The 25,885-nt window shown below is 40.0% G+C and overlaps 1 protein-coding gene and 1 long non-coding RNA gene across 5 annotated transcripts; one reads left to right on the forward strand and one right to left on the reverse strand.

Moving 5' to 3' along the window:
- Window positions 1–550: 550 nt before the first annotated feature.
- Window positions 551–15,707, reverse strand: LOC106092564 (eclosion hormone). 2 transcript variants are annotated; one of them, XM_013259444.2, is made up of 3 exons: window positions 15,606–15,707; window positions 946–1,064; window positions 551–876 (listed from the first exon to the last, which is right to left on the reverse strand). In XM_013259444.2, the coding sequence occupies exons 2-3, from the start codon at window positions 1,055–1,057 to the stop codon at window positions 692–694; spliced, it is 297 nt and encodes a 98-aa protein (XP_013114898.1). In that variant the 5' UTR covers window positions 1,058–1,064; window positions 15,606–15,707; the 3' UTR covers window positions 551–691. The 2 variants fall into 2 exon arrangements, with proteins under 2 accessions (XP_013114898.1, XP_013114896.1); XM_013259442.2 differs by lacking the exon at window positions 15,606–15,707 and adding an exon at window positions 1,131–1,283.
- On the forward strand, window positions 10,068–12,400 carry LOC131995245 (uncharacterized). 3 transcript variants are annotated; one of them, XR_009397317.1, is made up of 3 exons: window positions 10,068–10,401; window positions 10,499–10,972; window positions 11,070–12,389. It is a non-coding gene; the product is annotated as an uncharacterized LOC131995245 (long non-coding RNA). The 3 variants fall into 3 exon arrangements; XR_009397316.1 differs by lacking the exon at window positions 10,068–10,401 and having other exon boundaries at window positions 10,408–10,972; window positions 11,070–12,257; window positions 12,315–12,400; XR_009397315.1 differs by lacking the exon at window positions 10,068–10,401 and having other exon boundaries at window positions 10,408–10,972; window positions 11,070–12,257; window positions 12,305–12,399.
- Window positions 15,708–25,885: the final 10,178 nt, after the last annotated feature.

Here is a 25,885-nt window from a genome sequence, read left to right on the forward strand (position 1 = left end):
AGGGAAAACAGAGGATCGACTCATTAACTACGGATTTAAAGAGCTGTATAAACGGGATTTAAGCTTTAAAACAATATCAACATCTTATGAAATTGTTGAAGATGATGACTGCCAGAATATTTTATTACATCTAGTTTGTATTTTAAGAAAAGATAACACATTTTTTTCTAAATTTGCTTGCATTTTTTTTTTTGTAATATTTTTTAGAAAATATTTTGCTTAAAAATAAACTTATACACAAAGAGGTAGGAACCACTTATACATACTATATTTGGCACATTGATCAAATAAAGGCAAGGTACTCATAAATAAATAAAACATAAAATCTATACTAAAGCCTGTTACAAAGCATATGCTTAAGGACATGAAATCAATAAATGAATGCATTAACGCGTTAAAATTAAAATTAAAAAAAATATTGGCAAAAAATGACAAATAATCACAGCTGTATAAAAATGAATGAATTTAAAAATAAACAAAAAAAAATTTTTTTTTGACCCATAAAAAATGCCACTTGTGAAGTTGTGGCTGACTATAGGGTCACACATAAATAAGTCTTTTCCATAATTCGTTACATCAGCATCAACGTCATCATTAACGTTAACGTCAACGTCATCAATCTTCATCACATCGAATCAACATATCAACCTTTTCCACTATTTTCACTATTCTCTTCCAATCAATTGGGCATTTATTCCAGGGTATTCAAAAAGGGCGCTATAGAGGGTAGATCCTCACAATCTGGTATGGCCTTGCCCTTGAATTTTAAACAGGATTCAGCACAAGTTTGACCTTGGAAATAATCGCCAAACATTTTCTTGCATTGGGCACAATTATTTAAGCAGATTTGAATATAATCAATGCCAGACATGGAATCTGAAATAAAAAAAAAGTGATTGAGGAATTTAATTTTTTTTTTTTTGCCAAAAAAAAACAAAAACTTACCAAAACGTTTGCCATAATGACTTATGGAGGGCATAGCCTGACTGAATTGCATAAAAGCAAAACCTATGGCCACTAGGGCAAAGGTAGCGGCAATTGACTTTGAAGAGAACATTTTTAGGCTGAAAGAAGAAATTTTCAAAACAATATTAAAAATTGAAAACACAAAATCTATGTAACTAGTCTACCTTTTGGTTTCTAAAATGTTTAAATATTTTTAGAAAATTAATTTTAATAATTTTTTATTTTATTTAATTTGTTTTTATTATCTTTATTTGTTTCGACAAATTATTATTATTCCTCATAGACTGTTTAGTTGATACTAAAAAAAACAAAGCTTCCTCTTAAGTTTGTGTTGTGTTTTGTAATAAAACCTTTTTTCACTTTCCATTGGCTTTTGTATGATTTTATAACCCAAGACGTCGCCAGTAAGCGTCATTGATCTCCATATTCTAGCACGCAAAAAATTAAAAAATCCCACCAACTCTTGCCATCAACTGTTGTAAGAAAAAGCATGGGGAAAAAAGTACCAAATCCAGTTCAGAACAGAAAGTGAAGGCGCATGCTCAACTTGATTTTGTTGTCTTATCTTTATCTGAACGCTTGAAATGCTTGGACCCCCAAGTGTTAAAAAAAAAAGTTTGCGCATTTTTTCTGATTCGAGCCTTTAAATTAATGACTGACTTTAGTAATGGTCATTAACTATCGTTGTAACTTGATTCAAATGTCGGTTTGAATAAATCCATGACTTAGCACAATGTTCTGACTTACCTGTTATAGATCAAAGAATAAAACTCCGGCGATGGTTATGTATGGTTAAAGTAGCACAAGGCTACAATTTCATAATATTGGGTCAGGCAGGGAAAGGGAGCATAATTAGCTCATAATTTCTATTGACACACAAAAAGCTTTGCAGTGGTAGGCAAAGGATAGAAGCATGTTGTATTCACATTATTCTATATCGTAGTACACTAAGAAAAAATATTACATTAAATATTTATAGCCTACATCACCCTGTACTGTATACAATACCCTGTACTGTGGTACAGGGTATTATAAATTAGTGAATTAGTTTGTAACACCCAAATGGAAGAGAGATAGACCCATTGATAAGTATGCCGATCGACTCAGAATCATTTGCTGATTCCATTTAGATATGTCCGTCTGTCTATCTGTCTGTCTGTCTGTCTGTCTGTCTGTCTGTCTGCCTGTCTGTCTGTCCGTCTGTCTGTCCGTCTGTCCATGTTAATTTGTGTACAAACTACAGGTCGCAATTTTCAACTGATCGTCTTCAAATTTGATATGGGAATGTCTTCCGGCCTAGAGACGAAGCCTATTGAAATTGTAAAAAATCGGTTCAGATTTGGATATTGCTCCCATATATATGTTCATCCGATTTGCAGAAATACAGCAATAAAATGGCCATTTATTAACCGATGATGAAGGGAGGCAATAGAGTTGGATACCCCACTGTCCCCAATCAACGCTATTGCTCTCCTCTGTACACGGTCCAGTAGCTCCAGGGATGATTTTGAAGCTCCAGCCCATACATATGAGTTGTACTCCATTTTCGGCCTTATGAAAGTGTTGTAGATGTTAAGAAGATCAGACGGAGTAATTCTTACACCGTTTAAGGAAGCCTAAACACTTGAATGCTTCTATCGACACTTCGCATACACGTTTAGCCCAACGGACATCACTTTGTATTTTCATGCCCAGAACATCAAGAGCTTCTGATTGCTCAACATCTACACCGTTGATAGACAAAGATGATCGTAATGGGTCAGCGAATCGTTTGTGTGACAACAAGCAGCGCTGAGTCTTCCGTGCATTAAAAGCTACTCGATTCATTCGACTCCACTCAGAAATGGCCAGCAAATCCTGGCAGAGTGTATCCCGCCTCTAGTCCTCAATCTCTCGAAGACTTGGCGGATGACAGTAATCGTATGACAGAGATTACTGTCATCCTCAAATGAGTAGATCGGATTCGATGTCTGACCCAACAGATCGTTGATGAAAATTAAAAAAAAGAGAAGGAGAAAGAACAAAGCCCTGGGGTACACCTGCGGTCAATTTGTGCTCATTGGATGAGAAGCCATCTATAACGACTCGAATAGTGCGATCTCTGAGTAAGCTCGAAATAAATCGAACGAAGCCATTACCGACACCAAATGCGACAAGCTTTGATAGCAGTACACCGTGCTAGACCCTATCAAATGCCTTGGAGATATCCAGAGCCACAACTTTACTTTCACCAAACTGGTGGATTGAGCGACTCTAACGTTCCGACAGAAGTGCCATGAGGTCTCCCGTAGAGCGATTTCTGCGGAACCCATGATGTTGGTCGCAAAGAAGGCCATTGGACTCTAAATATCTGACAAGATGATGGTTAACCATACACTCCATAACCTTGGAGAGCGCGGAGCATATCGCAATTGGCCGCTAATTAGCAGGGCTGTTCGCCGCACCTTTTTTGGGGATGGGCTGAACGTTCGCAACCTTCCAACGAGCTGGGAAAACTACCGCACGGTAGGCAAGATTGAAAAGGTTGAGTAATGGACGGGCGAGCGTCGAAGAACACTTGCGTAAGACAAGTGTTGATATGCCTTCCGGGCCCGGGGATTTATTTACGTCTAGATTTTCAAGAACTCTTTTAACTCCACGAGTTCGAAAAAAATTTGGGGCATGATGCCAGATACATTTTCGATTGAGGGGAGTGGTTGATTGCTATCCGGTAGGGAAGAGTTCCCTGCAAATATATCAGCCAACAGGTTGGCCTTATCAACCGGGTCAGTGAACGTTTGATCGTCCTAAGCAAGAGTTGGAATAGTAGAAGAAATGGTCAATCGATTAATCGATTCTCTCGAAATAAGGGAGGAAGGATTTTCTCTTGACTCTCGACATTACAGATGAATTTCATAGAAATTGGTTCATATTTAGATTGCAATCGCATTGACCAATCTTGCCAAAATGTTGCGAAAAACCAGAGGAGGACGAAAATTTAGGCTTCAGGGGGCCTTAGATAGCCCGGGGCCTATTTCGACAGCTGGAGTGACAGATGAACGGAGTGGTCTTGCTCTTGCCTACAAAGAGATCAAGCGGCTGGGGATGATACTAGACCGACTCATCTGTAGAGCGGAGCGAGAGAAAAGAAATCGAAACTCCTAAGTCCAGTCACTTTCTGTACACGATCAGGGGAGGCCAAAAATTCGGAACCACTTCACCATCGAAGCAAGCAAATCTTCAATGAGAACAAAGAAATGATAGAGGGGATATGTACTGTGGCATATCTAGACCTGCCGTAGTAGTCACCGAAGCCTTTGGGCCAGAGGAAACGAAACCTGGTTGCTGATCTGGCGCTGGCCACGGTAACAGAGACTAGTGGCGACCTCTAGAATTTTCGAGGGTCTATCTTCTTCGAGGTAAGCTGCTTCTTTTATGGAAACTAGCTTGTTGCAGACTCCAGCAGAAACCAACAGGTCACTCATGGGTTGTTGTTGTTGTTAGTAGTTTGTTGTGTTCTATCTTTCGTCTGCTGGATTCCATTGAGTGTCCAGATCCAGGAACTCTGCGCTTAAGATAGGGGGGTGTGTCCAGATGTATCTGGATCTGAACCGAGTGGGTCTGGCTGGTCAGTTAAACTGGTGACGTGTGTCGCGTGGTCTCTGTTCACAATCGGGACATACAACTTACACGTCGGCATCAATCCTTGCTCTGTAGGAGTTGAGGTGGCTGCATCTGGCGAATCGTAATTGAGCCAGTACTAGTCTGATTTGCCGGGGGAGGTAAATTTCTTCAGGTGCAATGGGAGGCGGTCGTTCTCCAAGGACTACATTCATCCAGTAGCTATTTACCGCATCTGCTACCGTGTCTGCATTAATCTTGTCTAGACCCGCTTCATATGCCGCTTAATCTAGAGGTTCTCTCCTCGTAGCGCTGAACCACACGCTCTACATCATGTAGATATACCTTAAGACTTCTGGGCAGTGGATACCTATCCACAAGATGATGATTTGGATGGTCTCTGCGATAACAGCCCAAGAGGTATTGCTTAGACAGCATTCTTCCCAAAGCTGTGTCATGTGGGAAGAATGTGGCTGTAACATGTGATGACAAGTATTTTGACATACTTGATGGTCGGTATCATTTCTCCATCGACTTTCAGCTCAGTAAGCACCTCACGCGTATTTTTAGTGAACAATGTGGCTAAAGATTTGGGGGCAGATATCTTCAGATCTCTTGCAGCGAAATATGAGGCAAGTTCGTTGAGGTAAACGTTCAACATATCTCAGATTTCACCAATGGATGGGGGACTGATGCCATGATCGTACAATCGCCTTGGGGAACTCCCTCTTTCACTCTACGATGCTTCGACTTCTTATCCCTAAATTCTACTAGCGACCAAACAGATAAATCGTGACCCAGCGTTTTAGGTCTGGCTGGAGAGACGTGTTGGCGATGTCCTCAAATAGTTTGGTGGTCACGAGGACCATCCTATCATCTGGCCTAGGTTCGGCGAATAGAAATTCTCCTACGAGGCTCTGGAGTAATGCCTCAAGCGTCTTTGCTACTGGGGAGAGAAAGGAGATCGGACAGTAGCCCTCTTATGTCGCGCTAGTAAGCTTGGTCATTACCTTGCTCACAGCTACCAAGCAGCGGTATGTACACATTATATTGCTCTATCACGGCAGTACCAGACCTGAGTGCTGTCCCCATGCACTCCATGTTGGGGTCACCAGTGCCAGGCGAGATGGGTCTATGCTGTACGGAATGGAATAGAATCGTCAAAATTTTATAAAATCGTGTCGTCTTGCCGCCTTAGTCCTACGAGATAACGGAGAATTGACCGGTCCCGAACGTGAAATAAAATGTTTACCGAATTCGCCTCTCAATAAGTCCATTGTTACAAGTGCTGTGTTGCATGTGGCATCGTTTTGTTGAAACCATATGCCAAGCAAGTCAAGCTCTTGCATTTTGGGCAAAACAAGTTGAATATCATCTCACGGTAGTGCTCACCATTCACAGTTACGTTACTATTTGCAACATCTTTGAAGAAGTACGGTCCAATGATGCAACCAGCCCATAAACCGCACCATACTATTACTTTTCCTGGATGTATTGGTAGCTCTTGCAATGCTTCTGGCTGATCTCCACTCTAAAATCGACAATTCTGCCTATCAACGTACCCATTGAGCCAAAAATGAGCTTCGTCGCACGAATTTTGATAATAAAATTCGATCATTTTCAAGCGTTCTTCGTTTGTAAGACAATTCATGGTTAAACCATAGACCAAACTGATGATGACCAGCGTTGCCGAAAAGATAATAGCTAAAAAATCACCCTTTATGAGAGCTATAACGAAAAATGAGCCGATATTGCGCATTTGCTATCCCCAAAGGCCTACATCAACAAGAAGTATGTGTGAAAAATTTCAAGCGGCTAGCTTTACGCTTTTAACCGCTATATTTGCAACATTTTTCGCTTTTAGCCGTTTAAACGCTATCCACCCTGATTTCCACAAAAGAACAGACGGACATGGGAAAATCGACTTAAAATGTCATCGCGATCAAAAATATGTAAACTTAATAAAGTCATAGATTAATGATTCGATGTCTTACAAACATCGAAATATCAGTCATACCTTATACTGGTAGTGTTTGCCTATTGGATTATTTGCAACTGAAACTGAAAACTATTCTTTATATATTCTCCCAAGAATTTGAACTTGCCCGTACATGAGTTCTCAATTTGAATTCATTAATTTGAAAATTGAATTAAATTTATACTATAGTATACCGTACAATGCCGGAAGAAAGCAAGTTTTGGTTACATAGTCTGCATCTTGTTTTTGTATGGAAAACAACACAAAAAATCCCCCAAAAACAAGAAATGGATTTGTAAAGAAAAAGTAACCGTTAACTTCTTTGTTTCATTCACAAGAGCAGGAAACATTCAGTTTGTGAAAAACAAAAAAATATTATCAAGTCTAATCATGGCATTCACAACCATTGTAGACTGGCATTGGGAATAAAAGGACATTGGAATAATACTAAATTATTGGGTTGATTGGTTAATCTATATGTAGTTTTCCCTGCCTTTTTTTTGCAATAATTAAAATAAATGTCCATGGAAAAAATGAAACGGATCTTAACCATGCTGGCACACGCCACACAGGACAGTGGGTCTTGCGGTCTGCTGCAAGCCGAATGTAAAAACGTCATAATTCAACTCACCGAACCGGTTACACTATAGTATTGACGATGTGTTTTTATGCAAATAATTTGTGTAGTCAAAAGCAGAGGATGGGGGGGTAGAATAATTTCTTCATACCGTTTGTAACGCCACGAAATATAAGACCCCATATTGTATATATATTCTTGATCGTCATGACATTTTAAGTCGATCTAACCATGTCCGTCCGTCTGTCGAAAGCACGCTAACTTTCGAAGGAGTAAAGCGATGCGCTTGAAATTTTGCACAAATAATTTTTATTAGTGTAGGTCGGTTGAGATTGTAAGTGGGGCAAATCGGTCCATGTTTTTATATAGCTGCCATATAAACCGATCTTGGGTCTTGACTTCTTGAGCTTCTAGAGCGCAATTCTTATTCGATTTTGCTAAAATTTTGAATGTGGTGTTTTGGTATGACTCCCAATAACTGTGCTAAGAATGATTCAAATCGGTTCATAACCTGATATTGCTGCCATATAAGCCGATCTTGGGTCTTGACTTCTTGAGCTTTTAAAGGGCGCAATTCTTATTCAATTTGGCTAAAACTGTGAACGTGGTGTTTCGGTATCACTTCCAACAACTTTGTCAAATATGGTCTAAATCGATTGATATCCTAATATAGCTACCATATAAACCGACGTTGGGTCTTGACCTCTAGAGCTTCTAGAGGGCGCAATTCTCATCCGATTTGGCGAAATATTTCATGAAGTGTCTTATATTGACTTTCAACAACTGTGTCTGATTCAGTCCATATCCTTATATAGCATCCATATAAACCGATCTCCCGATTAAACTTCTTGAGCCTCTAGAGGACGCAATTCCTATCCGATTTGGCTGAAATTTTGCATGACATGTTTTGTTATGACTTCCAACAACTGTGCTAATAATGGTTCTAATCGGTTCATAACCTAATATAGCTGCCATATAAGCCGATCTTGGGTCTTGACTTCTTGAGCTTCTAGAGGGCTCAATTCTTAACCCATTCGGCCGAAAGTTTTCATGAAGTGTTTTATTTTGACTTTCAACAACTGTGTCTGAATCAGTCCATATCCTGATATAGCCGCCATATAAACCGATCTCCCGATAAGACTTCTTGAGCCTCTAAAAGGGCGTAATTCCTATCCAATTTGGCTGACATTTTGCATGACGTGTTTTGTTATGACTTCCCACAACTGTGCTAAGATTCGTTCAAATCGTTCTATAACCTAATATAGCTGTCATTTAAGCCGATCTTGGGTCTTGACTTCCTGAGCTTCTAGAGGTTGCAATTCTAATCCGATTTGGCTGAAATTTTGCACGTGGTGTTTTGGTATGGCTTCCAAATTCCTTGGGTCTTGACTTCTAGAGCTTCTAGAGGCCGCAAATCTTATTCGATTTGGCTGAAATTACGCATGAAGTGTTCTGGTATGACTCCAAACAACTGTGCTAAGTGTGTACTAAATCAGTCCATAAACTGATATAGCCGCCATATAAACCGATCTCCCGATTAGACTCCTTGAGCCTCTAGAGGGCTCAATTCCTATCCGGTTTGGCTGAAATTTTGCACGACGTATTTTGTTATGACTTCCAACAACTGTTTTGAGAATGGTTCAAATCGGTGCATAACCTGATATAGCTGCCATATAAACCGATCTGTGGTCTTGACTTCTTGAGCCACTAGAGGGCGCAAATATTATCCGATTTGGCTAAAATTTTGCACGACGCGTTTTGTTATGATTTCCAACAACTGTGCTGAGTATAGTTAAAATCGGCTCATAACCTGCTATAGCTGTCATATAAACCTATCTGGTGTCTTGACTTCTTGAGCCTCTAAAAGGCGCAAGTATTATCCGATTTGGCTGAAATTTTGTACAACGGCTTCTCTCATGACCTTTAACATACGTGTCGAATATGGCATAAATCGGTTTATAGCCTAATACAGCTCCCCTATAAACCGATCTCCCTATTTTACTTCTTCAACCCTTAAAAGTCGTAATTCTTATTAGATTTGGCTGAAATTTTACACAATGACTTCTACTATGGTCTCCAATATTCAGTTCAATTATGGTCTGAAATGAACCAGAACTTGATATTGTTCGAAAAACATAGCAATTCTTTTCTTTTATCCTTTTTTGCCTAAAAAGAGATACCGTGGCAAGAGCTCGACAAATGCGATCCATTGTGGCGTGTATATAAGATTCGGCCCGGCCGAACTTAGCACGCTTTTACTTGTTCAAATTAGTTACCTCTAGCAGCTGAACGACCTGATAGCTCTGTTGGCAGCATGCTCGTATTACCTGTGCGGAGTTCGATTCCCATCAGAGGACTGGTATGTCACTACTGTGGTATCATAATGGATTAAAATTGTCTAAGTGAGTCTGTTTAGGAAAAAGTCTGACACTCTAACCTTATTCAAGCAGCTAGAATTTTCTTCTCTGTGTACTTTTAATTTAAATTCTTTTGTAAAAATTACTTAAAAATTTAAGTGTCTAGTCATTGAGTTAGTTCTTTGTACAATACAAAATTTCGACCGTGCTAGAGAATAAACATACAAAGCCTATTAACGAATTCCTAATGAGTCAAATTTGCTAGAATTGTTACAGAATTCCTTCAATTCATTTACATTCACTAATAAATGTAGGTAATAGGTTAAAAGAGAGTCGTTATATATTCAATTTTGAGCACTTTGAATTAAGACAAGACACTTCATTCCATATTAGTGTTTAAGTCTCTTTATAATATCTCAGTCTCATTACGAGTATTGCCATATTCATATTCGCTTGTTGGTTTTATGCCTAGGCAAATTACATTTTATTACCTTTTCTGCTGTAAATTCTTAAAATATTTGCATTCGTAAAAGTTTTAATGTTTGTTTTTGTTGTTGTTACAACTTGCCTCATATTTAAATGAGGCGGAGATGTGTGTTTCAAGAAATGAAAAAAAAAATCATTATTTACATAAAAAAAAAAACGTGAGAATATTTTGAAAACTGGTTTGATTGAGTATCGCGTGTTTCAATACTGAATGAAATTTAAATTGAAAAATTATTAACTAAGCGAAACTTGTCTCCGTTATGTCAGATAACCCAATGAGCAAGAGATCATTTAGCTTACCCTAATCAGACTAATATTTATGATAATAAGGCCGATAAACTCCAAGTTATCATTCAATAACTATGTCAATTGTGAATTGAAATTGAAATTCTCGTATATATGGACATCGACGGTTCGTTGGACTTATTCAGTTGGAAGTAAGCGGCCGTAGTAATCTGGCTGCATTTCATTCGAAATGCGCAGTTTTATACATTATTTTTTAACGTTTAACAACTTTTTACTTGTAATTCGCAGGGTTGTTTGCATCACCTTTTTAGGAATATATATAGGCTTATAGTACACAGGCTGACTTTGCCCTCGGAGGATCCCTTACAATGGGCAAATATTTAAAAGGTCGCCTAAGGTACACAGGCGCCCCGGTAGCCGAGTTGGTAGCGTTCTCGGATTCCCAGTGCTGGGGAAGTGGGTTCAGTTTCCACCAGAGCTCTTGAGCATCTAGAGGGCGCAATTCTTCTCTGATTTGGCAGAAATTTAGCATGAAGTGTTTTTTATGACTTCCAACAACTGAGCTAAGTAGGGTTGAAATCGGTCTATAACCTGATATAGCAGCCACATATACCGATCTTGTATATTGACTTCTTGAGCCACTAGAGTGCGCAATGCTCATCCATGTAAATCGATCTTGGATCTTGACTTCATCAGCCACTAGAGGGCGCAATTCTTATCCGTTTTGGATGAAATTCGTTCGTTGGACTTATTCAATTGGAAGTAAGCGGCCGTAGTAATCTGGTTGCATTTCATTGAAAATGAGCAGTATTATACATTATTTTGTAACGTTTAACAACTTTTTACTTGTAATTCGCAGGGTTGTTTTCATCACCTTTTTAGGAATCGGATTATAGTCCACAGGCTGACTTTGCCCTCGGAAGATCCCTTACAATGGGCAAAAATTTTAAAGGTCGCCTAAGGTACACAGGCACCCCGGTAGCCGAGTTGGTAGCGGATTACCAGTGCGGGGATAAAATGTAAATTTGCCCATAAACATTCCATTAAGGAACAGGGGCAAATTTCTCACAAATCAATGAGTGCTGTCCAATTCAATTTTAAGCTCAATGATAAGGGACCTCCTTTTCATAGCCGAGTCCGAACGGTGTTCCGCAGAGCGACACCTCTCTGGGGAGAAGTTTTTATATGGCAAAGTACCTCACAAATGTCGCCAGCATTAGGAAGGGACAACCACCGCTAAAGACATTTCTGATGTTCCAGCCAAGATTCGAACCCAGGCGTTCAGCGTCATAGGCGGACATGCTTACCTCTGCGCTACGGTGGCCCCAAATACCGATTCGCGACCCCAAAAAAGTTTCTATATATTCCTGAAAGTGATGACATTCTATTGGGTTGCCCAAATAGTAATTGTCGGTAATATAGTAGTAATATAGTCGGCGTTGACAAATTTTTTCAACGGCTTGTGACTCTGTAATTGCATTCTTTCTTCTGTCAGTTATCAGCTGTTACTTTTAGCTTGCTTTAGAAAAAAAGTGCGCGAAATTTTGTTTACATTTGTTTGTTTGGCGTCAATTTTAATATGGGTGCCACATGTATTGAAAGAAATTCATTTAACAAACCGAATCAACGCTTGTGATATGCACCTTAAACGCAATGAATTCGATCCGTTTTTAAAACGAATCATAACTGGAGATGAAAAATGGATTGTTTTCAACAACGTTAGTCGAAAACGATCATGATCCAAGCATGGTGAACCAGCTCAAACCACTTCAAAGGCTGATATCCACCAAAAGAAGGTTATGCTGTCTGTTTGGTGGGATTGAAAGGGTGTGGTATATTTTGAGCTGCTTCCAAGGAACCAAACGATTAATTCGGATGTTTACTGTCAACAATTGGACAAATCGAATACAGCCATCAAGGAGAAGCGACCGGTCAATCGTAAAGGTGTCATATTCCACAAGGACAACGCTAGACCGCACACATCTTTGGTTACACGCCAAAAACTGAGTGAGCCTGGCTGGGAACTTTTTGCAGAATTCCTTAAATGGTAAAACTTTCGGCAATGATGAGGCTATAAAATCGGACTTGGTTCAGTTTTTTGCAGATAAAGGCCAGAAGTTCTATGAGCGTGGAATACTAAATTTGCCAGGAAGATGGCAAAAGGTTATCCAACGAAATGGCAATTATATATTTGATTAAAGTTCATTCTAAGTTTTATTAAAAATGCATTTACTTTCTTTTAAAAAATCCGCAATTACTTTTTAGGCAACCCAATATATACCCGAGGTGGTGGGTATCTAAAGTTCGGCCCGGCCGAACTTACCGCCTTTTCAAGTAAAAAGTTTTTTTTATAATTACCACCATAGCATAGGGGTATACTAATCTAGTCATTCCTTTTGTAACACCTCGAAATATTCGTCTGAGACCCCATAAAGTATATATATTCTTGATCTTCTCGACGTTTTGAGTCGGTCCAGCCATGACCATCCGTCAGTCTGTTGAAATCAGGTCGAACGCAAAAGCTAGCCGCTTGAAATTTTGCATAGATACTTAGTCTCGATGTAGGTCGTTGGGGATTGCAGATGGGCAATATCGGTTCAGATTTAGATATAAACCCACATAAACCGTTCGCCCGATTTGACTTCTTGAGCCCCTGGAAGCCGCAATTTTGACCGAATGGCTGAAATTTTGCATGTAGAGTTCTTTTATAATTTCCAACAACTGTGTCAAGTACGGTCCAAATCGGCCTATTTCTCGATATGACTTACTCTGGGATGATCTGAAAAAGATAATAGGCTAAATATATTTTTATACCCACCACCATAGGATGGGGTGGGTATGTCCGTCCGTCTGTCGAAATCACTAAAGCGGTCGTACGCGTAAAGCTAGCCGCTTGAAACCACAACCACACTTTGAAGGATTTGAAAGATTAGAATAGGCCTATAAATAGTGTGTTGGCAATCAGTACAAAATTCAGCACTGACTTTTTGATCAAATGTCCTGCAGCTAATAGCGACCACAGTTTGAACAGGTAAGAGCGTGCTAAGTTCGGCCGAACCGAATCTTATACACCCTCCACCATGGATCGCATTTATCGAGTTCTATGCGCTGTATCTCGTTTTAGGCAATCAATGATTAATGAATAAGAACTGTTATGCTATTGGAGCTATATCAAGTTATAGTCCGATTTGGACCATAAATGAATTGAATGCTGAACATTGTAGAAGTCATTGTGTCATATTTCAGTACATTCGGATAAGAATTGCGCCTTGTAGGGGCTCAAGAAGCAAAATCGGGAGATGGGTTTTTATGGGAGCTATATATCGCTTTAAGTCGATTCAGACCATATGTTGAAGGTCAGCGGAGAAGCCGCTGTTCAAAATTTCTGCCAAATTGGATGAGAATTGCGCCCTCTAGAGGCTCAAGAAGTCAAGAACCCATATCGATTTATATAGCAGCTATATCAGGTTATGTACCGATTTGTGCCATACTTAGCACAAATTTTAAAAGTCGTAACAAAATTTCAGCCAAATCGGATAAGAATTGCGCCCTCTAGAGGCTCGAGAAGTCAGATCGTTTTATATGACAGCTATATGAGGTAAAGAAGCGATTTAAACCATACTTAGCACAGTTGTTGGAAGCGATTCCAAGACACCACGTGTAAGATTACAGCCATACCGGATAAGAATGGAGCACTCTAAAGGCTCAAGAAGTCAAGACCGAAGATCGGTTTATATGACAGCTATATCAAAACAAGGACCGATTTGAATCAGACTTCGCACAGTTGTTGAAAGTCACACCAAAACACCACGTGCAAAATTTCAGTCAAATCGGATGAGAATTGCGCCCTCTAGTGGCTCAAGAAGTCAAAATCCAAGATCGGCTTAGATGGGAGCTATATCAAAAAAGGACTTATATGGTCCATTGACAATCTCAACCGACCTACACTAATAGAAAGAATTTGTACAAAATTTCAGCGGCTAGCTTTACTTCTTCGAAAGTTAGCTAGCTTTCGATAGACAGGCGGACGGACGGACTTGGCTAGATCGACTTAAAATGTCATGACGCCTAAGAATATATATAAAGGGTGATTTTTTTTGAGGTTAGGATTTTCATGCATTAGTATTTGACAGATCACGTGGGATTTCAGACATGGTGTCAAAGAGAAAGATGCTCAGTATGCTTTGACATTTCATCATGAATAGACTTACTAACGAGCAACGCTTGCAAATCATTGAATTTTATTACCAAAATCAGTGTTCGGTTCGAAATGTGTTCATTCACCGTAACGTTGCGTCCAACAGCATCTTTGAAAAAATACGGTCCAATGATTCCACCAGCGTACAAACCACACCAAACAGTGCATTTTTCGGGATGCATGGGCAGTTCTTGAACGGCTTCTGGTTGCTCTTCACTCCAAATGCGGCAATTTTGCTTATTTACGTAGCCATTCAACCAGAAATGAGCCTCATCGCTGAACAAAATTTGTCAAAATTTGAACACATTTCGAACCGAACACTGATTTTGGTAATAAAATTCAATGATTTGCAAGCGTTGCTCGTTAGTAAGTCTATTCATGATGAAATGTCAAAGCATACTGAGCATCTTTCTCTTTGACACCATGTCTGAAATCCCACGTGATCTGTCAAATACTAATGCATGAAAATCCTAACCTCAAAAAAATCACCCTTTACTTGATGGAGTCTTAGACGAATAGTTCGAGGACTTACAAACAGAATGATGAAATTAGTTTACCCCCATCGTATGGTGTAGGGTATTAAAATGTGGTCGTACATATTGGTAACCTTTCGTGTCTACCTGTATTAAACCCATAAATAGTGAATTTCCATATTATTCCATTGCCATTGTCCAAAAAGTAATTGCGGATTTTTCAAAAGAAAGTAAATGCATTTTTAATAAAATTAAAAATATACTTGCTTTACACTTTTTTTTTCTAAAGCAAGCTAAAAGTAACAGCTGATAACTGACAGAAGAAAGAATGCAATCACAGAGTCACAAACTGTGAGAAAATTTGTCAACGCCGACTATATGAAAAATCCGCAATTACTTTTTGGGCAACCCAATAGATCAAATTAATGTCACCACATTTTAGTTGTACATTTAAAATTAACTTCACACATTTTTAGATAATTATGCAAAATAAAATAATAATTATTGGCATTTTTATTTTAAAATTTCATCAGAAGATTTCTGTTGTACAATAAGTCTAAATTCAATGGACCAAAATATTTTTTAATATATGTATGTCACGAGAAACGTGTGTTTCATCAGACATTATACACTCATACTCTCATTTCTCAGTACTGCTTAGTTTTATTATATTTCTTAATAACATTTTTTTTGTCTTGGTTTTTTTTATAGTTCTATTACTTACTTGTTATTTTTGATTGGGTTCCGCTTTGGCTCTGGGTGATGGACGAAGTTTTATGACTTAAACAAATGCTTGTTTAGACCGTTAATTTACGACTGATGCCTATTGTCTTCATGGACATGGCCTTTTATAGTGAAAAAAAAAGAGTTCATCTCAAATTTCATTTGACAATCCATCAATAGCCACTTCTTTTTTTGCTACTTGCTATCGGAAGCTGATCACTTTGTCTGCTATCGATGAGATGGCTGAGATTTACTTCCGTTTCTAATGGGGATTTCATTCTTAAGTGAAATTCTCAATTGGGGGTGTGTGTTTCGCCTCAGATAATCAAATCAAATCGCTAATGGTGATGTGATATCATGGCATATAGCCAAGTGCCTAATTCAATTACCTTAACACTTGTATCCATGTGTAAACTAACACAAATAACCCTCTAACGCAGATAACTTGCAGTTTTTGCTTCAGCGCTTTAGCGCCACTTAGAAAAGTTCAGTGACTCTTGGGTGTGAGAACTAAAAAAAATGAGACGAATACAGCTTAGTTACAAAAACGTAAGATATCGTATCAGTGAATACGACGAACTTCAATTTATTGCAAATCGATTGCTTTTAATGAGAATACTAAGTGAACCCCTGGCTATTATATTGAATAATTTTTGTATACCAATCTTATGATGGATGGAAAATTTCCATAACAAATTTGTCTGTTGCCAACGCAACTGAAGTTGTGTTCCAATCCCAATATATTAAAATTTTCAAGTACTTGTATACATTTGCAGTGTTTTTTTATACCTACCACAGCAAGGTGGTATACTTATCTACTCATTCCGTTTGTAACACCTCGAAATATTCGCCTAAGTCGTCTCGACGTACTGAATCAATCTAGCAATGTTCGTCCGTCCGTCTGTCTGTCGAAACCACGATAGAGATCGAACGCGTAAAGCTAGCAGCTTGAAATTTTACACACATACTTAATATTGATGAAGGTCATTGGGGTTGCAAATCGACCATATCGGTTTAGCTTTAGATATAGCTCCCATATAAACCGATCTCCCGATTTGATTCTTGAGCCCCTTGAAGCCGCAATTTTTGTCTGATTTGGCAGAAACTGAGCATGTGGTGTTTTATTATGACTTTCAGCAACTATGCCAAGTACGGTCTAAATCGGTCTATAACCTGATATAGGTTCCATACAAACCGATCACCCAATTTGACTTCTTGAGCCCTTACAAACCGCAATTTTTGTCCGATTTAGCTGAAATTTTGCATGTAGTGTTCCGTTATGATTTCCAACAACTGTACCAAGTAAGGCTTAAATCAGACTATATATAGGTCCCATATGAACCGATCTCGCAATTTGACTTCTTGAGCCCTTGCAAGCCGCAATTGTTTTCGGATTTGGTTGAAATCTTTCATCTGATGTTCTGTTATGACTTCCAACAAACTGTGTCAAGAACGATCCAAATCAGTCTATAACCTGATATAGCTCCCATATAAACCGGTCTCTCGGTTATCCATGTTCGGTTCTTTGCAGAATCCTTGGTGGTGGGATCCCAAGATTCGGCCCAGTCGAACTTAGCACGCCTCTACTTGTTATACCCTCCATCATTGGATGGGGGTTTACTAATTTTGTTATTCTTTTTGTAACACCTCGAAATATGCGTCTGAGACCCCATAAAGTATATATATTCTTGATCGTCATGTCATTGTAAGTCGATCTAGCCATGTCCGTCCGTCTGTTCGTCCGTCCGTCCATCCTTCCGTCCATCCGTCCGTCCGTCCGTCCGTCTGTCTGTCGAAAGCACGCTAACTTTCAAAGGAGTAAAGATAGCTGCTTGAAAGTTTGCACAAATATTTCTTATTAGTGTAGGTCGGTTGGGATTGCAAATGGGCCAAATCGGTCCATGTTTTGAAATAGCTGCCATATAAACCGATCCTGCGTCTTGACTTCTTGAGCCTCTAGGGGGCGCAATTCTCATTCGATTTGACTGAAATTTTGCACGTGGTGTTTTGGTATCCCTTCCAACAACTGCGCTAAGTATGGTTCAAAAAGCTGACATATAAACCGATCCTGCGTCTTGACTTCTTGAGACTCTAGAGGGCGCAGTTCTCGTCCGATTTGACTGAAATTTTGCACGTGGTGTTTTGGTATCACTTCCAACAACTGAGCTAAGTATGGTTCAAATAGCTGCCATATAAACCGATCTTGGGTCTTGAGGGCGCAATTCACATCCAATTTGACTGAAATTTTGCACGTGGTGTTTTGGAATCACTTCCAACAACTGTGATAACTATAATTCAAATCGGTTCATAATCTGGTATAGCTGTCATATTAACCGATCTCGGATCTTGACTTCTTGAGCCAATAGCAATTCTCATCCGATTTGGCTGAAATTTTGCATGAGATGTTTTGTTATACACACAGCAGATGTTTCCTTGCCGCCCTCACAGCCTCTACAGTCAAACAGCATGTTTATACCTTACACCACAAGACCCATTGATAAGTATACCGATCGACTCAGAATCACTTTCTGATTCAATTTAGCTACGTCCGTCTGTCTGTCTGTCCGTGTGTCTGTCCGTCTGTCCATGTTAATTTGTGTACAAAGTACAGGTCGCAGTTTTCATCCGATCGTCTTCAAATTTCTTACAGGCATGTTTTTCGGCCTAGAGACGAAGCCTATTGAAATTGGAAAAAATCGGTTCAGATCTGGATACACCTACCATATATATGTTCGTCCGATTTTCAATAATAATGCAATAAAATGCTGATTTGTTAACCGTTTCTCTCGAAATTTGGTAGAAAGGATTTTTTTACGACTCTTGACATTACTGATGAAATTCATGGATATCGGTTCAGATTTAGATATAGCTCTCATATATATATATATATATATTATATCACCCGATTTTCACTCCTAGAACCACTGCAAGCACATTTATTGACCAATCCTGCTAAAATATTGCACAACGCTTTCCTCGACGACTACCACAATATACGTAGAGTTTGGTCAAAATCGGTTCAGATTTAAATATAAATAGCTCCCATATGTATCTTCGTCCTATTTTGAGAAATATTGTAAAAGAATGATCACTTGTTATCCGATTCTGTCGAAATTTTGCAGGAAGGATTTTCTTATGACTCCCAATATTAATGGTGAATTTCATAGAAATCGGCCCAGATTTAGATATAGCTGTCTTATAGGTATATCGCCAAATTATCACCCCAAGAGCCATTGCAAGCGCGTTGTTTGACTAATCTTGCCAAAATTTTGCACAACGCTTTCCTCGACCACTACCACATTTTCTGAGAAGTTTGCTCGGAATCGGTTCAGAATTAGATATAGCTCCCATATATACGTTCGTCAGATTTTGGGTAATTTGCCATAATGTTGCCATTTGTCAACAGTAGTTTTTACAGTTTGAACATATTTGCTCGCCGAGGTTCATCAAAATTGGTTCAGAATTGGACATGGGTCCCACATTGTACTTATAGGGTAGGTGTAGGGTATTATACAGTCGGCACCGCCCGTCTTTTGCCCTTCCTTACTGGTTTCCGATCAGACAGTGACCTGTCATGACTATGATGTCTGTTTTAACTTGTGACAGCGAAGCGGTAGATGTCTTCAAGTCGAGATTAGGCCACATTATTTTGGAATGTTCACAACCCCCCTTTGTGACCATATGTCATCCTAAACCTAGCTTAAATGTTGCTAGAGGCATACCTAAGATAACACTTCGCCTGGAACGGGTAAGGTATTTTTTTTCCTCGCAAGCCCGTCTACTTCAAAAAATACCCTGCGATAACTCTGGGGCCCGGCACCCAGAATTTTGAACTGCTCCATGAGAGATCTGTGACAGTCGAGGGCTGTTTTTGAATTCAGAAACATGTTCCCCAGACATTTAATGGCTGCCAGGCTATCTGAGAGATATGTGACAGTCGAGGGCTGTTTTTGAATTCAGAAACATGTTCCCCAGACATTTAATGGCTGCCTGGCTATCTGAGAAGATATTAATGCCAATCGTCTTTATGACACCACCACTTATTTAACTGCAAGAATCTCCGCTTGATATACACTACAGTTCTTCAGAATACAATCTAAAACTCACCTGGTCGTCTAGTTGGATCCAATCGTATAGAAGTCTTTGTAACTGCTGTTAGCAGGGATATTGTTGTTAAAATCAGTCATATTTGAAATAAAAGAATAGTACTTCTTCTTTAAAAAGCGGCTCAGTCAGGAATTCCTTGACAAATACAAAATCCTTAATTGTTTTCCATGTCACGCCCCTAAGTTGGTTCATGTCTGGTATTGTGTCCCCACCTAAGTGCCGATATCTGTTAGCCGCAAAAGCCGGACAATGACACAGGAAATGTTCCAATGTCTCATCATCTTCGACTCATGCCCAGCACATGCTATCACTTGCCGCACCGATTTTGCATAAGTGAGCTCGTAGTTACATGTGTCATTATTCACAAGGAGAAACATCCAAACCAATTGGAAATTCCATACCGCTCCCACGGAGAGTGATGAGAGTGTGGTAAGGTTATCCTGCTTTCGGAATGAAAATGACCTACGTGTCCCTCCATCCCACAGGTTTATATGACATGCTGATACAAGCAGAGTATATCTCTCTAAGCCAAGGATCCAGTCTATCAGACGCAGCTTGTAATTCAACCTGACGGCTTAAAGTAGCCGAAACTTTTTATCGTCCGAAGGATTTTCGACTCAGGCATAATTTTCCAAATAACCTCCGACTACTACATATCAGTGACAACCTCTTCTGGCGCCACGTTGTCCGTTAGAGAGTTTCCCGTGAAACGAGTAGTCGACGGACTTAATCAACTTACAATTTGTAGACGATCAAGAATATACTCATATACACTTTGTTGGGTATTAGAATGATATTTCGATGAGTTACAAACGGACTGACGAAGTAAGTATACCCCCTATGGTTGAGGGCATAAAAATCGGGTGATTTATATATGAACATAGGAGCTATATGTATATCTGAATCGATTTCCATGAAATGCAACGATAATATCAGGAGTCATAAGAGAGAGTGTGTGAGAGAGAGAGGGCAATGGTTTAACAAATTTGCTAGTTTCAATTGGCTTGGTCTCTAGACCAAAAAAGATTACTATACCAAATTTGAAGACGATCGCATTAAAATTGCTTTGTTCCCAAATAAACATGAATAGACATATATACAGACGAATAAACACATGGACATAGCTAAATCGAGTGTGAAATTGATTCTGAGTCTACCCGTATACCAATCACTGAGTCTATCGCTCATACTTCTGCATAAAGTAGTAATAACCTGTACCACAGTAGTAGGTATAGGGCAAAATGATGCTTAACAATTTCATGTGCTGTATAACAATTTATAACAGTTTTTAAACGCCAATTCCGACCTCAATCATATAATAGTTTTGTACTAAACGAAGCACCCAGTGAAATCAATTCTTAGTAGGGACAACAACTTCAAAACGTATATTTCCATAGCTTATGTCAGATGGCGCTCACCATCAATCACATTCACAAACCAATTGGATATGGAAGCATATAGATACACACATAAATCTATTTCAATAAATTTAAAGAAACATTTTGGAAGAGAGGCTTATAATGTCAAATTAAAAGCTACCACAATTTTATAAAAATTATGTGCCAAATTATAGTATCGATAAAAATTACCGCGAAATATGGTATTTTTACAACATTTTGTAAGAAAATTTAATAGGTTAGGTTGAATGGAGGGTGCGGATGTTAATTCACCCCATGGCTCTATGGACATACACCGAAGCCAGTAATCGGCTTGTTGTGCGATTTAAATACTAAACAAGTAAGAGCGTGCTAAGTTCGGACGGGCCGAATCTTATATACCCTCCACTATGGAACGCATTTGTCAAGCTCTTGCCACGGTATCTCTTTCTAGGCAAACAAAGGATAAAAGAAAACAATTGCTGTTATTGGAATAATATCAAGTTATGGTTCATTTCGGACCATAATTGAACTGAATATTGGAGACCATAGTAGAAGTCATTGTTTAGAATTTCAGCCAAATCTAGTAAGAATTGCGCACTTTAGGGGCTGAAGAAGTGAAATAGGGAGATCGGTATTAGGTTATAAACCGATTCATGCCATATTCGACACGTATGTTAAAGATCATGAGAGAAGATGTTGTACAAAATTTCAGCCAAATCGGATAAAGTTGCGCCCTTTAGAAGCTCAAGAAGTCAAGATCCCATATTGGTTTATATGGCAGCTATATCAGGTTATGGACCGATTTGAACCATACTTAGCACAGTTGTTGGAAGTCATAACAAAACACCTCAGACAAAATTTTAGCTGAATCGGATAGGAATTGCACCCTCCAGTGGCTCAAGAAGTCAAGACCCCAGATCGGTTTATATGGCAGCTATATCAGGTTATGGATCGATTTGAACCATTCTTAATTCAGTTGTTGGAAGTCATAACAAAACACCTCAGACAAAATTTTGGGTGAATCGGATAGGAATTGCACCCTCTAGTGGCTCTAAAAGTCAAGACCCCAGATCGGTTTATATAGCAGCTATATCAGGTTATGGACCGATTTGAACCATACAGTTGTTGGAAGTCATAACAAAACACCTCAGACAAAATTTTAGCTGAATCGGATAGGAATTGCACCCTCCAGTGGCTCTAAAAGTCAAGACCCCAGATCGGTTGATGTAGCAGCTATATCAGGTTATGGACCGATTTGAACCATTATTAATTCAGTTGTTGAAAGTTATAGCAAAACACGTCTTGCAATATTTCAGCCAAATCGGATAGGAATGGCTCCCTGTAGAGGCTCAAGAAATCAAGACCCCAGATCGGTTTATATAGCAGCTATATCAGGTTATGGACCGATTTCAACCATACCCAGCACAGTTGTTGGAAGTGGCACCAAAACACCACGTGCAAAATTACTGCCAAATCGGATAAGAATTGCGCCCTCTAGATGCTCAAGAAGTCAAGACCCAAGATCGGTTTATATGGCAACTATATTAAAACATGGAGCGATTTGCCCCATGTACAATCCCAACTGACCTGCACTAATAAAAAGTATTTGTGCAAAATTTCAAGCGCCTAGATTACCTCCTTCGAAAGTAAGCGTGCTTTCGACAGACAGACGGACGGACGGACCGATGGACGGACGGACATGGCTAATTCGACTTAAAATGACATGACGATCAAGAATATATATACTTTATGGGGTCTTAGACGAATATTTCGAGAAGTTACAAACATAATGACGAAGTTAGTATACCCCCATCCTATGGTGGAGGGTATAAACAAATTAGCCCCGAAATAGACAATCTATGTTAGGAATTTCGTGCTACTTACAAAATCCTTTCATGGTTGGTTCATGCCCTACACATGCTATCATTTGCTTTTACAAAAGTGAGCTCTTAGTCCTATATATCCCGTCATGATACCAATAGCTATACTGACCTCCTTCTTACTTCGTGTCAGTAATAGCCTCATCTATTCACGATCTGGATCCCCCCATAGGATTTTCGCTGTCCTACCGACCGTTTCGTTGTTCCACAGGGTTGCATGCGCATTTGTCGGCCACGCCCTTAAATCGGACTGCGTTGACCCGAAAGGCTTCGGGTTAACCAAGTTTATCGACGGCAGTTCTCTGGCCTTCACTGCCAAATCGTCTGTCCTCTCATTCCCCCTTACTCCGTTATGGCCCGGCACCAAAACGGATTGTATCATCCTCAGAAAAGGCGTTAATGTCCTTCTTACACTGCAAGAATGTTCGTGACCTTACCGTCCTGATTGTTATTGCCCTAATAGCAATTTTACTGTCCGTAAAGATGTTCACACTCGACGTTGTCGCGTTAGCACCACACCACCACACGCATTCCGTGATCGCCCGGATCTCCGCCTGCAGGATATCCAGGCAGTCTAAAAAAGATCTCAGTCCCTAGGTTCTCAATGTAAGCCCCCTGGCTCACTCTATCGCCTAGCTTTAATCCATCCGTATAACATGATTTTCCAGAAGGCAATGCTTGGGTCCTGTCAATCCAAATCTGTGCCGCTGGCAGCAATGCCACGCACTCGATCTCAAGTATAGTCTCAGGTATCCGAACGGAAACATCGTCCCCTCCTTCTATGATTCCTATCGTTGCTTCGATTATACCGCGATGGTATAATCTGCTCCCATCCTCAATCCATTCTCCCATCGCCTTAAGTCTCATAGCCGCATTAGATATCCAGAATAGTCCCCAGTATTCTAGTGGGCGTGGTTCTCATCCCTCCGCCTATGCCAAGACAACATGTTCTCTGAATTTTTTGTATGGTCCTAACGTTGTTTTTTTTCTCCATAGCAGTTCACCAAACTATTGAGGCGTAAGTATGTATTGGTCAAATCACGCTTCTGTAGAGCCCCTTGTTAGTATAGAATAATTGGGAGTTGATATGGTTCAGTCCAGTAACTTTGTTCAGTAATGCCTGAATTAAGGCATGAACGAGCCACGGCTGCTTGGCCTTCCCTCAGTACTTGAAAGCGGGAAGCTCCTTTTATACCCTCCACCATAGGATGGGGGTATACTAATTTCGTCATTCTGTTTGTAACACCTCGAAATATGCGTCTAAGACCCCATAAAGTATATGATTTCTTGATCGTCGTAACATTGTAAGTCGAACTAGCCATGTCCGTCCGTCCGTCTGTCCGTCCATCCGTCCGTCCGTCCGTCTGTCTGTCTGTCCGTCCGTCCGTCCGTCCGTCCGTCTGTCTGTCCGTCCGTCTGTCTGTCTGTCCGTCCGTCCGTCTGTCTGTCGAAAGCACGCTAACTTTTGAAGGAGTAGAGCTAGCTGCTTGAAATTTTGCACAAATACTTCTTATTAGTGTAGGTCGGTTGGGATTGTAAATGGGCCAAATCGGTTCATGTTTTGATATAGCTGTCCGATCTTGGGTCTTGATTTCTTGAGCCCCTAGAGGGCGCAATTCTCGTCCCATTTGACTAAAATTTCACACATGGAGTTTTGATATCACTTCCAACAACGGTGCCAAGTATGGTTCAAATCGGTCTATAACCTGATATAGCTGCCATATAAACCGATCTTGGGTCTTGACTTCTTGAGCCTCTAGAGGGCGCAATTCTCGTCCGATTTGACTGAAATTGCACATAGTGTTTTGATATCACTTCCAACAACTGTGCTCAGTATGGTTCAAATCGGTCTATAACCTGATATAGCTGCCATATAAACCCATCTTGGGTATTGATTCTTGAGCCACTAGAGAGCGCAATTCTCATCCGATTTGGCACAAATTTTGTACAACGACTCCTCCCGCGGCCTACGTGTGCAATATGGTCAGAATCAAGCTATATGGTCTATAGCTTGATACAGCTCCCATATAAACCGATCTCACGATTTCGCTTCTTGAGCCCCGAATCGGACTATAACTTGATATAGCTGCTCCTCCGTCCTTGTTCATTATACTTTGTTTGCCTAAAAACAGATACTGCGCAAAGAACTCGACAGATGCGACCATGGTGGAGGGTATATAAGATTCGGCCCGGCCGAACTTAGCTCGCTCTTACTTGTTCTTCTTCATCATTTTAGCAGTGTTATGCTCTTCGGGAGATCCAATTCTCTTTCCAGCTTCAATAGAAGTGTTTTGAATGTCAGTTCTATCCCTTCCAGCATCCTGCACTTTCACCCGATTGCGCTTCCGGTACATAGTCATCTGTCTACTTCGTCGTGCTCCGAATCGCTTTCCTGGTCTGCTTGTGAGCTCAGCAAACCCAACGCTACCCTCTGCCGTCGTCTCGCTGCCCTTGTATCTCGATTCAGCTGCTATGACTGTTTCATTGACACTGTCGCTGTCTGAATCCGAGTCAGCAACACCACCTATACTAAAGGCTGGGAATGAACTATGGATCCCTCTGGTTTATACGTCTCTTCCCCATTGATTTATCTCACCACTAATTGTGCGACAAGTCTGACGACTAGTTGAAGCATCACTCTCGACTACAGGTGCCAAGGCACCCACACCAATATGAGGGGAGGACAATATGCTGCTGTCGTCTGACGCCACCACCCCAGCTTTTGGGTTTTTGAAGTTCATTTTGTGCCTATTCCAAAAGGGCTTTAAAATGTTGTCGTAATCGGTAGTACCTATTCCGAGATACGGATATTTCTCCTTAAGGAGCGAAATGAAAACGCGTCCGCTCCCCTCAACCAGTTACCCCTTTCTGCACTTGAGTCAGATATGATCGAGATCATATCTTAGGCGAATCTA

This window comes from Stomoxys calcitrans, chromosome 2 (assembly GCF_963082655.1).
Source record: "Stomoxys calcitrans chromosome 2, idStoCalc2.1, whole genome shotgun sequence".
In the NCBI taxonomy this organism is placed as follows: Eukaryota; Metazoa; Arthropoda; class Insecta; order Diptera; family Muscidae; genus Stomoxys; species Stomoxys calcitrans.

What these genes read in the sequence shown, in the direction of transcription:
- LOC106092564 (XM_013259444.2), bottom strand. Translation starts at nt 1,057, where the DNA reads ATGTTCTCTTCAAAGTCAATTGCCGCTACCTTTGCCCTAGTGGCCATA. An exon ending in TCATTATGGCAAACGTTTTG is followed by an intron (nt 877 to 945) that starts GTAAGTTTTTGT and finishes TTTTTATTTCAG; the next exon opens with ATTCCATGTCTGGCATTGAT.